The following is a 17,266-nucleotide window of genomic DNA, read 5'->3' as shown; positions in this document are numbered from 1 at the left end:
TTGAATCTGTAATCAAAAACCTCCCAAGAAAGAAAAGTTCAGAACCAAATGACTTCCCTAGTAAATTCTACCAAACATTCTTTTTTTTTTTTTTTTTTAGACAGAGTCTCGCTCTATCCCCCAGGCTGGAGTGCAGTGGCATGATCTTGGCTCACTGCAACCTCCACCTCATGGACGGGTTCAAGCGATTCACACACCTCAGTCCCCCAAGCAGCTAGGACTACAGGCATGCGCCACCACACTCAGCTTATTTTTGTATTTTTAGTAGAGATGGGGTTTCGACATGTTGGCCAGGCTGTTCTCGAACTCCTGACCTCAGGTGATCTGCCTGCCTAGGCCTCCCAAAGTGCTGGGATTACAGGCATGAGCCGCCACACCCGGCCCTACCAAACATTTAAAGAAGACTAATACCAATCTTTAAAAAACTCTAACAAAAAATAGAAAAGAGGGGAACACTTCCTAACTCACCCTATGAAGCCAGTATTACCCTGATGCCAACACTAGATAAAGACATCACAAGAAAACTACAGACCAGCATTTCTTACAAATGTGGAATGAAAAATTCCCAACACCATACTAGCAAACGGAAACCTAGAACATATTAAAAGAATTACAAACCGCGATGAAGTTTGATTTATCCCAGACATGTAAGCGTGATTTAACCTAACAAAATTAATCAATTTGATATATCACATTAATAACATGAAGGAAAAAAAAACACATGACCCAGCTTGATGCAGAAAAGGCATTTGACAGAATCTACCACTTTCATGATAAAAACACTCAAAAAAATAGGAATAAAAGGAACTTCTTCAACATGATAAAGGGTTATTTATTAAAAACCCAGTACTAACACCATACTCAATAGTAAAAGGCTAAAAAGACTTTCTCACTAACATCAGGAACAAGACAACATGCTCACTTTCACCACAGCTGTTCAACACTGTACTGAAAGTTCTAGCCCAGGGTATTAAGACAGGAAAAATGAAAGGCATTCAAGTTGCAAAGAAAGAAGTAAAACCATCTCCATTTGGAAATGATATAATACTGTATGTAGAAATTTCAAAGAGTTCAACAGAAAGATACATACAAACTCAGCAGAGTTGTAGGGTACAAGATGAAGATACAAAAAACAGCTACGTTTCTATACATCAGCAATGAACAATTTCAAATGGAATTAAGAAAGTAATTCCACTTACACTAGCATCTAAAAGAATAAAATACCCAGGAATAACCAAATGCAGTGGCTCACACCTGTAATCCCAGCATTTTGGGAGGCTGAGGCAGGCAGATCTCTTGAGGTCAGGAATTTGAGACCAGCCGGGCCAACATGGTGAAACTCTGTCTCTACTAAAAATACAAAAATTAGCCGAGTGTGGTGGTGTGTGCCTGTAATCCCAGCTACTTAGGAGGCTGAGGCAGGAGAATCACCTGGGAGGCAAAGGTTGCAGTGAAGATCGTACCACTGTACTCCAGCCTGGGTAACAAAGCAAGACTCTGTCTCAAAAAAAAAAAAAAACAAAAAACACCATCCTGGCTAACACAGTGAAACCCCATCTCTGCTAAAAATACAAAAAATTAGCTGGGCATGCTGGCATGGGCCCGTAGTCCCAGCTACTTGAGAGGCTGAGGCAGGAGAATCGTTTGAACCCAGGAGGCAGAGGTTGCAGTGAGTTGAGATCATGCCACTGCACTTTAACCTGGGCGACAGAGTGAGACTCCGTCTCAAAAAAAAAAAAAAACCTAAGAATAAATTGCATGGAGGTGAAACATTTGCAACTAAATGCAAAATAATGCTCAAAGAAATTAAAGATATAAATAAATGTTTAGAAAGACATTCTATGTTCATGGATTAGAAGACTTAATATTATTATGATAGTAATCTATAGATCTACAAAAAGTGATCTATAGAGTCAACTCAATCCCTATCAAAATCCAAGTCTTTTTTTGCAAAAATAAAAAAGCCACGTCAACAGTAAAGTGGTAGTAAGAAAAATAGAAAAAGCCAATCCTCAAATTCATATGAAATTTCAAGGAGCTCTAAAACAAACCTTAAGAAGAATAACAAAGTTGGAGAAATAAAATCTCTTGATCTCAAGCTTACCACAAAGCTGCAGTCATCAAAATAGTGTCGTAGTGACATAAAGATAGACATATAGATAAATGGAACAGAATTAAGAGATCAGAAATTAATGTACGAAATATGATAAATTGATTTGACAAGGATGCCAAGGTAATTCAATGGGGGAAATAACAGTCTCTTTAACAGATGTACTGGGAAAACTGGATTTACACACACTAAAGAATGAAGTTGGGGCCAGGTGTGGTGGCTCACACCTATAATCCCAGCACTTTTGAGAGGCCAAGGTGGGTGGACTGCTTGTGCCCAGGAGTTCAACACCAGCCTGGGCAACATAGCAAAACCCCATTTCCAAAAAAAAAAAAAAAGCAAAAAACTTAGCTGGACCTGGTGGTGCACACTTGTGGTCCCAGCTATTCTGGAGGCTGAGGTGGAAGGAACACCTGAGCCCAGGGAGGCTGAGGACGTAGTGGGCCATAATGACTCTGCTGCACTCCAGCCTGGGCAACAGAGTGACAGACCCTGTCTCAAAAACAAACAAACAAACAAACAAACAAAAACAAAAAAAACAAAGTGAATGAAGTTAGACCTCTACTCACATCATATATAAAAACTCAAAATATAGCTGGGTGTGGTGGTATGCACCTGTAATCCCAGCTACTCAAGAGGCTGAGGCAAGATAATTGCTTGAACCCGGGAGGTGGAGGTTGCAGTGAGCCAAGTCTGCGCCACTGTACTCCAGGCTGGGTGACAGAGTAAGACTCCGCCTTATTAACAACAACAACAACAAAAATTAACTCAAAATAGATAAATGACCTAAATATAAGAGCTAAAACCAGCCAAGCACGGTGGTTCACACCTGTAATCCTAGCACTTTGGGAGGCCGAGGCGGGTGGATCACAAGGTCAGGAGATCAAGACCATCCTGGCTAACACAGTGAAACCCTGTCTCTACTAAAAATACAAAAAATTAGCCGGGCCTGGTGGCGGGAGCCTGTAGTCCCAGCTACTGGGGGAGGCTGAGGCAGGAGAATGGCGTGAACCCGGGAGGTGGAGCTTGCAGTGAGCTGAGATGGCACCATTGCACTCCAGCCTGGGCAACAGAGCAAGACTCCGCCCCAAAAAAAAAAAAAAAAGAGCTAAAACCATAAAACTCTTCATAGAAAACATAAGAATAAATCTTCATGACCTTGAATTGGCAATGTATTTTTAAACATGACACCAAAAGCATAAGGAACAACAACAAAAAAAAAATTGGACTTCATCAAAATTTAAAACTCTTGTGTATCAAAAGACAATATCAAGAAAGTAAAAAAAATAAACTACAGAATGGGAGAAAATACTTGCAAACCATATATCTGATAAAGATTTTATATCCTGAATACACTAAAAACCCCTGGCTGGGCATAGTGGTTCATGCCTATAATCCTAATACTTGAGGATGCCAAGGCGGGTGCATCACCTGAGGTCAGGAGTTCAAGACCAGCCTGGCCAACATGGTGAAATCCTGTCTCTATTAAAAATACAAAAATTAGCCGGGCATGGTGGTGGGTGCCTGTAATTCCAGCTATTTGGGAGGTTGAGGCAGGAGAATCGCTTGAACCTGGGAGGCAGAGGTTGCAGTGAGCCGAGATTGCGCCACCGCACTCCAGCCTGGGCAAGAAGAACGAAACTCCGTTTCAAAACAAACAAAGAACCCCTACAGTTCAACAAGAAAGAGACAGCCCAAATATAAAAATGGGAAAAGGAATATACATTTCTCCAAAGAAGATCTACAAATGGCACTGGAAAAGATGCTCAACATCATCAGTCATTAGGGAAATGTGAACCAAAACCACAATGAGATATCACTTAACATCTAGTAGGATGGTTGTAATAAAAATAATGGAAAACAAAAGGCACTGTTGAAGATGTAAAGAAATTGGAACACTCATACATTGCTGGTGGGAATGGAAATGGTGCAACTGCTGTAGTGCAGTTTGGCAGTTCCACAAACAAACACAGAATACTGTAGGAACCGGCAAATCCACTCCTAGGTACATACTCAAAATTGAGAACAGGGACTCAAGATACACATCAATGTTCACGGCAGCATCATTCACACTAGTCAGAAGTGAAAACAACCCACATGTTCATCAACAGATGCATAAACAAATTATGGTTTATACATACAATGGAATATTATCAGCTATAAAGAATGAAGTTCTCACACATAATGCAATATGGATGAAGGTCAAAAACAATCAGTTAAATAATATAAGCTAGAAATCAAAAGAATAAATATTGTTTGACTCCATTTCTATGAATATCTAGAAATATCTAAGCAAATTCATCGAGATGAAGGGAGATTACAGGTACCAGGGGCTGGGTGGAGGGTGAAATAGGCGTTACTGTTAATGGATACAGAGTTTCTATTTCGGATGATGAAAATGTTTTAGAAGTAGATGGTAGTAATGTTTGTGTGAATGTTAAAAGATAATTAAAATAGCAAATTTGATAAATTTTTTTAACTCACATGCACACACACACACAAATGCATATAAAAGAAACAGACTTTGGTATATCTGTCAAATAATAATCCTAGACCTCCACAAGACTAAGATTGACTTTGAATGGGACTTCACGGAAGTAGAAATCAGTCAAAGTCTGTGTTTTGCAGTATTTAACTCTACAGCAATGCAAGCCATGAGACTCATAAAAAAGGTGTGCTAAGAATTCTAAAAAAGTAACACATAAGTTAAAGCAAAATAATTTTTTTCTTATTCTTTCTGTTTATTTATGCATTTGTTTATTTATTTTTATTTATTTATTTTTGCAACAGGATCTGACTCTGTCACCCAGGCTGGAATGCAGTGGTACAATCTCAGTTCACTGCAACCTCTGCCTCTTGGGCTCAGGTGATTTTCCGGCCTCAGCCTCCTGAGTACCTGGAACTACAGGTGTGCACCACCACACCTGGCTAAGTTTTGTATTTTTTGTAGAGGCAGGGTTTCACCATGTTGCCCAGGGTGGTCTCAAACTCCTGGGCTCAAGCGATCCACTCAACCTTGCCTTGCAAAGTGCTAGGATTACAGGCATGAGCCACCAACCCTGGCCCACAAAATAATATTCTTTCTCATTTTTTCAATAATCCAAGTAGTTCAATAAATAAAATTATTTTCATATTTGAATCTTACACACACACACACACTCACTCAATCATGCTCTCGCTCTCTCTGTCCTCCGCCTATGCAAGTGACTATAAAATGACTATGGCCTGTATCTCTTTTCATTACTGTATTTTGCTCTGTCAGGAGCGCACATTAAGTAAATGCTGGTCACTAAAATCAAGCCATTAACACTTACAAAATACACTGCTCCAAAGCTTCCATGGCCAATTTCTCTGAGATCTGTGAAGAGCTTCTCTGGATCTTCTTTGAAGAAAAGTTCTGCAATTTCAGGGTCCTTCAGGCTGCCTGCTCTGTTAGTTGATGGCATCCTGCTGAGCAGTCAGCTGTCTGATTCTAATTTTATACTGCTATCCCGATCCTTGGTTCATCTGTATGAATGAAGTCACGTTGACATAAACTACTGTAGAAAAACAGAAAAAAAAAAATCAGAAAAGGCAAAAACTGCTAAGAATAATTAGTATAAGGTCATATACTGATCTACAAATTTCTCTCATGTCTAAAATTTCACTGAAAAGGCAGTGTGGATACTACTGCAGTAGCTCCTAAACCTGTTTCATCATCATAAACACCTAAGGTACTTCAAAAACAGATTCCTACTATTCAGCATTTTAAAAAAATGAAATAATCTTTGTACCTTGGGAGGCTTTCTAAGTCAATACTTAAAAATTTATCCCCTTCTGATGCACTTATCTCATCAATAGAGAAGATAATATAAAAGAGACTATTTTAAAAATACACAATAACTCAAGATGTGCCCACAGTATTTTTGACAACAGGAAGCTTCCTTTTTTTTTTCAGATACCATATGCCAGTGTATTAATCAACTCTAACAGACATTCAAAGAAAAATACAGTGGGAGAAAGTAATGTATTTCACACAGACAACTGTTTCACCATAAACTTGATTCACCTGATTCACATTAAAGTATGCCCTTTATCAACTCTGTTTCATTAAATAAGTAGAAATACAGATAACCAGAAAATTTCCTGGCAGTTGTCCTATCAATTCCTTTATATCAGATTACCCAGTTTTAACACTGGCTGTCATAGCCAGACTCTGTGGCTCACGCCTGTAATCCCAGCTCTAGGCCGGGCGCGGTGGCTCAAGCCTGTAATCCCAGCACTTTGGGAGGCCGAGACGGGCGGATCACGAGGTCAGGAGATCGAGACCATCCTGGCTAACACGGTGAAACCCCGTCTCTACTAAAAATACAAAAAAAACTAGCCGGGCGAGGTGGCGGGCGCCTGTAGTCCCAGCTACTCGGGAGGCTGAGGCAGGAGAATGGCGTAAACCCGGGAGGCGGAGCTTGCAGTGAGCTGAGATCCGGCCACTGCACTCCAGTCCGGGCGACAGAGCAAGACTCCGCCTCAAAAAAAAAAAAAAAAAAAATCCCAAAAATCCCAGCTCTTTGGGAGGTCAAAGCAGAAGGATCGCTTGAGACCAGGAGTTCATGACCAGCCTCGGTAATATGGTGAGACCCTGTCTCTAAAAAAAATAAATTTAAAAAATTAGTCAAGAGTGGTGTCATGCACTTATAGTCCCAGCTACTTTGGAGGCTAAGGCGGAAGGATCACTGGAGTTCAGGAGGTCAAGGTTGCAGTGAGCTATGATCACACCACTGCACTCCAGCCTGGGCAACAGGGTGAGATCCTGTCTCAAAACAAAACAAAACTGGATGTCATAACTAAGAGGCTTCAGAACCTGGACTCTGGAATGACACTGCGGGATAGGAATCCCAGCAACACTAGTTCTGAAATTAGGTAATATCATTTTCCTAATTTGTAAAATGAATATAGGCCAGGTGTGAAAGCTCACACCTGTAATCCAAGCATTTTGAGAGGTCAAAGTGCGAGGATCACTTGAGGCCAGGAGCTCAAGACCAGCCTGGACAACACAGCAAGATCTTCCCACACAAAAAATTACAAAATTAGCTGTGCTCCTATAGTCCTAAGCTACCTGGGAGACTGAGGTGGGAGGATCACTTGTGCCCAGGGGTTTGAGGTTACAGTGAGTGATCACCCCATGGCATTCCAGCCTGGGCAACAGAGAGAGAGAGAGAAGAGAGAGACCCTGTTTGTTAGATTAAAGAAAGGAAAGGAAAGGAGAAAGGAAAAGGAAAAGGAAAGGAGAAAGGAAAAGGAAAAGGAAAGGGAAAGGAAGGAAGGAGGAAATAATCTACTTCATAGTGTAATCAGGAGGGTTAAATGAGTTAATAAATCAAAGCATAGAGTAATACTCTGGCATAATAATAAGCACTACAGTAAGTGTTAGCTATTTTCTTTTAACTTGCTCAAATTCAGCAATTTTTAAAAACTCCAAAATTGATTTCATCAGGCTTTTTTTTTTCCTTTTTTGAGATGGAGTCTCACTCTATCGCCCAAGCTGGAGTGCAATAGCACAATCTCAGCTCACTGCAACCTCCATCTCCCAGGTTCAAGCAATTCTCCTGCCTCAGCCTCCCAAGTAGCTGGAACTACAGGCGCGCACCACCACCCCCAGGTAATTTTTGTATTTTTAGTAAAGACAGGGTTTCACCATGTTGGCCAGGCGGGTCTCAAACTCCTGACCTCAAGTGATCCGCCTGCCTCAGCCTCCCAAAGTGCTGGGATTAGAGGTATGAGCCACCATACCCGGCCTGATTTCATCAGACTTTTGAGAGAAAAAAACAGCTCCATCCAATTCTTGTCAAGTAACTGAAGCAATTTTAATTCTTACTAGAAAACTTCTTTGTAACTATATAAAATACATTTATATATCTTTTGTACCTCCCTAAATTAACACTACACTGCAATAAAAAGATATACATTGTTAATTTGCATTCAATTTCTAATATATATCCAAGGCTGCCCCATATACTTTTACTAATTTCCCTGTTCTAGAAGTTCCCTGGAGCAGTCTCAATCACAGTTCTTCCAAGAATATGTGACCACAGCAAAGTCACTTAACTTCTCATTCCTAAACTGAGTAGGCTGAACCAAATTCCATATAAAGTATTAATTTTCTATTAATCAACCTATTAAAAAAACAAACTTCAGTGTTACTCAAGACCGTATTTAAGAATTCTGAATAAGTTTTAGTACCCTTATTAAAAGAATTATTTTACATTAAAATTTTCTAACTGGGTCCATGATCTGCATCTTCTTTCTTATCTACCTAACAAATTCCCACTCAAAGTCTTTCGAGATTTAGATTGAATGTCATAATGTTTGCAAAATCTTAACTCTATTAGGAAGAGTTGGTCACTCTCCCTTTATGCCTCCAACACATCCTGCAGCATTTAACATACTATATTGCAATTATTTAACTCTCTCTTTCCTAAACAAGCAGGCACAGAGTGTCTCATTCATTTTTGTATCATCTCTTCAGCTTCTACCCCTTACCATCTACAGTTAATATTATATAAATATTGCTGAATAAAACAATATACTTAATTCTCTTCTATGTAATTTCTAAAAATGATTTCATTTCCATAAATACTTACAGAACAAACAGTATGCATAAGACTAAGATATACAAAAACATTAAAGTTATTAAGAACGGAGAAAATGCAGGATAACAACTTCCAGAAAATCAGAGAGACAAGAAATAATTAGGAAATTGATATATTTGTTCTACCAAAGACCAAAGGATAACACAATACTATCACCATCACAAGAGTAAAATACTAAAACAAAAAGACAAGGAAACTAATAACCTAAAAGACCCAGAAACAAACCCATGTATGTCTATCTTGGAATTTAACACACACAGTTAAAGGAGAAGAAATAAAGGTTGAGAAAACTTGACAATCCATTTGGAAAAAAAAAAAAAGGCTATATGCCTATCACATATCTTACCATAAACATAACTGCTAAATGGCTTAAAAAGGCATCTCAAATCAATGGGGAAAAGATTGATTTGATAAAAATGTGTTGTTAGGAGAGCTTAATAGCCATGTGAGAGAAAAATCATACCTTTTCCTCAAACTGAACATCAGAATTACATAGGGATCAGATACACAAATATAAAAAAAGCAACTATACAAGTACTGGGAGGAAATACGAGTAAATTTCTTTGTAACCAGTATGAAGAAACTTATCTATGATCTACATGAAAAGCAGTAAGAAAAAAACATATTTGACAATATAAAAAAGAAAAATTGAGAGGAAGGAACACAGTAAAAGACACCAAAAATAATAAAAAACAGATAAACTTGGTATGAAACCAGGAATTACATCTGCAAGAATTTAAAAAAAAAAGGCCGCGCGTGGTGGCTCACGCCAGTCATCTCAGCACTTTGGGAAGCTGAGGCGGGTGGATCACCTGAAGTCAGGAGTTCAAAACGAGTCTGGCCAACATGGAGAAACCCCGTCTCTTTTAAAAACACAAAAATTAGCCGGGTGCAGCGGTAGACACCTGTAATCCCAGCTACTCGGGAAACTGAGGCAGGAGAATCACTTGAACCCAGGAGGCAGAGGTTGCAGTGAGACAAGATCGCGTCATTGCACTGTAGCCTGGGCGACACAGCGACACTCTGTCTCAAAAAAAAAAGGGCCGGGCGAGGTAGCTCACACCTGTAATCCTATCACTTTGGGAGGCCAAGGTGGGCAGATCACTTGAGGTCAGGAGTTTGAGATCAGCCTGCCAGCCTGGCCAACATGGCAAAAACCCATCTCTACTAAAAATACAAAAATTAGCCAGGTGTAGCAGTGCACGCCTGTAGTCCCAGCTACTCGGGAAGCTGAGGCGGGAGAATTGCTTGAATCCGGGAGGTGGAGGCTGCAGTGAGCAGACTGTGCCATTGCTCTCCAGCCTGGGTGACAGAGCGAGACCTTATCTCAAATAATAAGATACACTTTTAAAAAGTTTGAAACTTACATAAGAGTTAGTATCTTTAACAATGTGGAGTTTTGAAAAACACAGACGAAATGGACAACATCCTAATATAGTTATTAAAAACGGGGAAAGCCAGACACGGTAGTGCCTACAGTCCCAGCTACCCAGGAGGTTCAGGCAGGAGAATCACTTTGTGCCCAGGAGTGTCGAGGTTGTAGTGCATTCTGACCATACCTGTGAACAGCCACTGCACTCCAGCCTGGGCAACAAAGTGAGACCTCTTGCCTTAAAAAAAAAAAAAAAAAAAAAAAAAGAGGCCAGGCACAGTGGCTCACTCCTGTAATCCCAGCACTTTGGGAGGCTAAGGCGGGTGGATTATCCATAGTCAGGAGTTCGAGACTAGCCTGGCCAACATGGTGAAATTTTGCCTCTACTAAAAACACTAAAAATTAGACGGACATAGTGGTACACGCCTGTAATCCCAGCTACTCAGGAGGCTGAGGCAGGAAAATCACTTGAACCTGGGAGGCGGAGGTTGCAGTGAGCTGAGATCGTGCCATTGCACTCCAGTCTGAGCAACAAGAGCACAGCTCTATCCCAAAAAAAAAAAAAAGTACAGTAAAAATACAGTTACTATAATTTTACGGGAGCATGGTTGTATGTGTGGTCCATTATTGACTGAAAACATCATTACATGGTGCATGACTGCATGTGGAAAGTGAATGACACACTTCTAACTAACTCATGAGTCAGTAATGGAGTTTTGAGGAAAATTAGAAAAAGCTTATGAACTGAAGAAAAACTAAAATACAGGCCGGGTGTGGTGGTTCACGCCTGTAATCCCAGCACTTTGGGAGGCCAAGGCAGGCAGATCACGAGGTCAGGAGATCGAGACCATCCTGGCTAACACGGTGAAACCCTGTCTCTACTAAAAAATTAGCCAGATGTGGTAGCGCACACCTGTAGCCCCAGCTACTCGGTAGGCTGAGGGAGAAGAATGGTTTGAACCCCAGAGGCAGACCTTGCAGTGAGCTGAGAACACCCCACTGCACTCCAGCCCGGGCGACAGAGTGAGACTCCGTCTCAAAAAACATAATTAAAAAAAAATACAGTATAAAATGTGTAGGATACACTTAAAGCAGTGCTTAGAGGAAAATTTATAGTACTAACTGCTATATTAGAAAAAACAAGGACTCAAATCAATAATCTAAGCTTCTATCTTAAGAATATAGAGGCCAGGCACGGTGGCTCACGTCTGTAATCCCAGCACATTGGGAGGCTGAGGTGGGCAAATCACGAGGTCAGAAGTTCGAGACCAGCCTGGCTAACATGGTGAAACCCCGTCTCTACTAAAAATACAAAAAAATTAGCTGGGGGTGGTGGTGGGCATCCATAATCCCAGCTACTCGGGAGGCTGAGGCAGGAGAATCGCTTGAACCCGGGAGGCGGGAGTTGCAGTGAGCCAAGATCGCGCCACTGCACTCTAGCCCGGGCAACAGTGCAAGACTCTGTCTCAAAAAAAAAAAATAAATAAATAAATAAATAAACATATATATATATATAGAGAGAGAGAGAGAGAGGGAGAGACAGAGAGAGAGAGAGAGAGAGAAAGAAAAAAGCAAGTTAAACCAAAAGTAAATATAAGGAAGGAAATACTAAAGAACAGAACAGAAATCAGTGAAATAGAAAACAAAAGGCCAATAGAGAAAAAAATTCAAGTCAAAAATTGGTTATTTAGGAGGAAGCAGAGGAAGGCAGTAAGATGAAAAGGCCTCTAGCCAAACTAACAAAGGAAAACAAGCAGACATAAATTACCAATAATGCAAACAAAAGAGAGTGTATCACTACAGACCCTATACACATTAAAAAGATGAGGAAATACAATGAGCAGCTTTAAGCTCCTAAATCTGACAACACAGATGAAATGGACAAATTATTTTGACAGATAAAAACTACCAAAAAGTCACTCAAGAAAGTAACCTGATTAGTCACATGTATATGAAAGGAAACTACAGGCCTAGACAGTTTCACTATCAAATTCCATTAAATATTAAAGAAAAAAATAATACCAATTCTACATAAATTCTTCAATTCATTTTATGAAAACATCATGACATTGATGGCTTCAGAAAACTGACAAAAACTGAAGATTTCTGACCAATATAAAAGCAAAAGTCATCAACATAAAAGCAAAATATCATCAACAAAATGAGATTAAATTCAGCAACATATAAAAATGACACCACAGCACAATCAAGCAGGATTTATCTAGAAATGCAAGGCTGGTTCAGCATTAGAAAATCATTGTCATACTCGATTCTAGACATACTAAAGAAGAAATATAAACAGAGGCAGAAAATCAAACTGACAACATCCATTCATGATAAAACACTCAAACTAGGAATAGAAAGGAACATCCTTAACCTATTAAAGGTATCTACAAAAAACCTGCTGCTAACATCATACTTAATGCTTGAAGACTGAAAGCTTTCCTCTAAAGATTAGAAATAACACAAAGGGTGCTTGCTTGGGCAGCACATATACTAAAATTGGAACAAGAAGATTATCATGGCCCCTGCACAAGGATGACACGCAAATTTGTACAGTGTTCCATATTTGTACATTTTTTAAAAACTTAAAGAGTATAACTGGATTGTTTGCAACTCAAAGGATAAGCACTTTTGGGGATGGATACCCCATTCTTCATATGTGCTTATTTTGCATTGCATGCTTGTTTCAAAACATCTCACGTACCCCATAAATATATAAACCTACTATGTACCCACAAAAATTAAAAGTAAAAACTAAATTAAAAAAGAAGGTAATGATATCCACTCTAATCACTCCTAATCAATGCTGTACTAGAAGTTCTAGTCAGTGTTATAAGGCAAGAAAAAGAACTAAAAGGCATACGTAACAGAAAAAAAGAAAACTGTCTCTACTTACTGACAATATTAGTGTGTACACTGAAAATCCCAAAAATGTACAAAATAGCAATGGGAAAAAACTGAGTAAACATAAGTCTAATAATATGTGGGTAGAATTTATACAGCAAAAACAATACAAATCTGGTGAAAGAAATAAACGTCAACCTAATTAAATGGAGACATGTATTCATAGACTGAATGACTCAATACTGCTATGAGGTAATTCTCTTCTAACTGATCCAAAAATTCAATGATTCATAGATTCAACACAATCTCAAAAGTCCAACAGGATTTTCTGTAGATATCAACAAACTGATTCTAGCCTGTATATGAAAAGGCAAAAGCTGCAAAACAACCAAAATAACTGTTTAAAAAGAATAAAGGTGAAGAATTCACATTACCTGAAGATCCAATAACATCTATGTATATTGTTTGGATTGTTAGAAGACAGGAAAAAGTAAAAAATAAAATACATAAGTACACGAGAACCCTCAAAAGACAACTCTTAAATACATCATTACACTGTTAAACTAGAGTTAACAGCATCCAGTGCATACCTGCTTCTTTTCCATACACACTAAAGTTCCTAAAAGTACTTTATTATAAAAATTAGCACCATCCTGGTTGCCCTGCACCTATTCAGAATATTGCTACAACAGAGCCGTCAATGTAAACTAACAAAGAAAGGTCTTTTCATTTTTAATAGCTGTCATGAAAAAACTACAGGAAAGAAACAGCAGCAAGGAGCTTTCACAGCAATCCTAGACTTCATAATTCTTCTAGTCTGCTAAATACACATACATAAATACCCAAACAAAATGTAGGACTGATATAAGTGGATAAACCATAGATTAGACTTTTTTTTTTTTTTTTTTTTTTGAAGACAGTCTCACTCTGTTGGCCAGGCTAGAGTGCAGTGGCGCCATCTCGGCTCACTGCAACCTCAGTCTCCAGAGCTCAAGCAATTCTCCTGCCTCAGCCTCCCACGTAGCTGGGATTACAGGTGTGCGCCACTATGCCCAGCTAATTTTTGTATTTTTAGTAGACACGGGGTTTCACCATGTTGGCCAGGCTAGTCTCGAACTCCTGACCTCAGGTAATCTGCCCGCTTCGGCCTCCCAAAGTGCTGGGATTACAGGTGTGAGCCACCGTGCCCAGCCTAGATCAGGTTTTTAAAATATAAATACTTGTAACAAGTTTTTTAAAGGTACTATGAAACAGCGTATACAATTTTCTTTAAAAAGTCTATTAGATTACATTTTTTAAATTATCTAATCTGTTCTTAGAGGAAAATATCATTAATTTACCATATGCTTCCTAATAAAGCGAACAATAAAAAGAAACTAACAATCACATCAACAGCCAATGAGATCTAATTTATTCCTGGTTCCACAAAAGTAGACCAGAGAAGCCTAGCACTTATTAGGCTATTTACACTTGAAAATGTGAAAGGCATACATAATTTTTGTGGGTGGTATCACTTTATCCAATCATAAACCCATACATTTCCAAGAAAGCTGACAAACAAGAATAAATTCCAATATAATTTATTTTAAAATCTCAGACCAAAGTAGGATTTTCAGAATTAAGTAACTGTTCCAAATTTGCAAAACATAGTCAAATAATTGACAATAACATCATTCAAGAGCAACAAAAATAAGATGGGGGAAGGTACTGATAATCACAGCACATTCAGTATTACTTGAGGAATGCTCCTTGAATCAACAAGGATAATGTCATAGTCTTCCATCTTTTAAGAACCTTCAGATTTTCACAAAAAAAGGACAGTGTTAGTCCTAAGCAATTGATTTAATATTACAAAGCCCTTTTCCCTACATCTGTTAGTCAAAGGGTTCAGGCTTAGAAAACAGCCAATTTAGTAAAATGTGCAGTCCTCTGGAGAAAAATTGCTTCTTTACACCGAATTGATAGAGATTATACTATCTACTATATCCTCCCTCAACAGACACACACAAACACACACACACATGTAATTATACCAATAACTGAAATGATAAATAAGACTGAGAAATATCAGCAAGAAGTTTGAGATTATAGGATGAATCAGGCTTACCTACACATTTGTATTTTTAGTAGAGATTGGGTTTCACCATGTTGGCCAAGCTGGTCTCAAACTCCTGGGCTCAAGTGATCTGCCAGCCTCAGCCTGCCTAAGTGCTTGATTAGAGTCATGAGCCACCATGCCAGGCCTGTTGTGAGCATTTTTATTGCTAAGTAGTATCCTATTGTATGGATATACCACTATATGTTTTTAGGAAACTTATACATCACAATTACTTATTCCTAGTAAACTAGAAAGATGAAGAAACTTTCTTAACCATACTATCCTATTTAATGGTGAAATACATTTCTATTACAGCCAAAAAGAAACCTTTATTATTCAACATTGTTCAGAGGTCCTGGTGCTGTTAACATATGCCACAATACATAGAGCATTCTACAAAAACAATAATAAAAAATAGGTTCCATAAATAGGCAATTCAAAGAATAAGATTACAAATGGCCAGTAAACTTACAAAAATATGCTAGCAGAACAGTGGTAAGTAAAATAGAAAATATTTAAAAAACAGAAAAAAATAAACCATAAAAAGAAAAAGTGGCTGGATGCAGTGGCTCAGTAAGTGGTGAGGTCTGTAATCCGAGCACTTTGGCAGGCCCAGGTGGGAAAACAACTTGAGCCTAGGAGTCCAAGACCAGCCTAAGCAAACTAGGGAAACCCCATCTCTACAAAAAAATGTGAAAATTAGCTGGGTGTGGTGGCACGTGCCTGTTGTCCCAGCTACTTGGGAGGAAGTTGAGGTGAGAGGATCACTTGAGCCAGGGAGGTTGAGGCTGTAGTAAACCATGATTGTACCACTGCATTCCAACCTGGATGACCCTGTCTCAAAAAAAAAAAACAGAAAAATCAACAAAGCCAACTTTCAAGACGTTGGCTCTTGAAACAAAATAGACAAACCTATTAACCAAACAGAAAAGAACAAAAAGATAGAAGACTCAAATTACTAAAATCAGTAATGAAAGCAGAGATTTGGTATTTTTTGTTTGTTTTTTTGGTTTTTTTTTGAGATGGAGTCTTGCTCTGTTACCAAGCTGGAGTGCAGTGGCACAACCTCAGCTCACTGCAACCTCTGCCTCCCAGGTTCAAGCAATTCTCCTGCCTCAGCCTCCTGAGTACCTGGGACTACAGGCATGCATCACCACGCCCAGCTAGTATTTGTATTTTTAGTAGAGACGGGGTTTCACCATGTTGGCCAGGATGGTCTAGATTCTTGACCTCGTGATCCGCCTGCCCTAGCCTCCAAAGTGCTGGGATTACAGGTGGGAGCCACCGTGTCTGCCCAAAGCAGAGATGTTACTACCAAACTTACAGAAATAAAAAGGATATGAGAATAATATGAACAACCATTAGGTAATCTAGATGAAATGGTCAAATTCCTAAAATCACACAAACTACCAAAACTAACTCAAGAAAACAGAACATTTCAACAGACTAAATTGACCTAGATCTAATTTCAACAAGTAAAGACATTGATAAAGCAGTAATCAGAAAACTGTCAGAGGAAACAGCCTGGAACTAGATGGCTTCACTCATGACTTCTACAATTTTTTTAAAGAGATGGGGGTCTTGCTATGTTGCCCAGATTGGACTCGAACTCATGGGCTCAAGTGATCCTCTAGCCTCAGCCTCCCAAGTCTGGGACTACAGGCATGTAGCAACCACCAAGCCAGACGTCTACCAAATATTTAAAGAATTAACTCATTTTATGGGCCAGTAGTGCCTTGATACAAAGCCAGACGAAGATATCACAAGAAGAAAAAAATTACAGACCAAATACCCCTTATGAATACAGACTCAAAAATCCTCAACAAAAATACCTGAATCCAGCAGCATTTGCTCATATACTATGAGCAAGTGGCACTTATTCTAGGAATCCAAGGGTGATTCAACATATGAAAAGAAATCAATGTAATATATCACTTTATCAAAATGAAGGGAAAAAACCCACAATCAAATCAATAAATACAGAAAAGGCATTTGATAAAATGCAACACACTTTCGTAATAAAAACACTCAACAGGCTGGGCCGGTGGCTCACGCCTGTAATCCCAGCACTAGGAGACGGAGGCGGCTGGATCACCTGAGGTCAGGAGTTCCTGACCAACATGGTGAAACCTCGTTTTTACTAAAAATACAAAATTAGTCGGATGTGGTGGCACACGCCTGTAATCCCAGCTATTAGGGAGGCTGATGCA

General features: G+C 39.1%; 1 protein-coding gene across 1 annotated transcript in view; it reads right to left on the bottom strand.

The window, feature by feature from the left end:
- The window catches only part of TAOK1 (TAO kinase 1), a 160,944-nt gene that overhangs the window by 89,944 nt on the left and 53,734 nt on the right, over positions 1–17,266 (bottom strand). Inside the window, exon 2 of the mRNA XM_011940874.1 lies at positions 5,425–5,649. Within this exon, the coding sequence (XP_011796264.1) occupies positions 5,425–5,556 (132 nt within the window). The 5' untranslated portion in view covers positions 5,557–5,649. The remainder of the gene's footprint in view (positions 1–5,424; positions 5,650–17,266) is intronic.

This window comes from Colobus angolensis, unplaced genomic scaffold, assembly GCF_000951035.1.
Source record: "Colobus angolensis palliatus isolate OR3802 unplaced genomic scaffold, Cang.pa_1.0 Scaffold193, whole genome shotgun sequence".
NCBI classification, from domain to species: domain Eukaryota; kingdom Metazoa; phylum Chordata; class Mammalia; order Primates; family Cercopithecidae; genus Colobus; species Colobus angolensis.
This window is presented reverse-complemented; position numbering and strand designations above follow the sequence as displayed.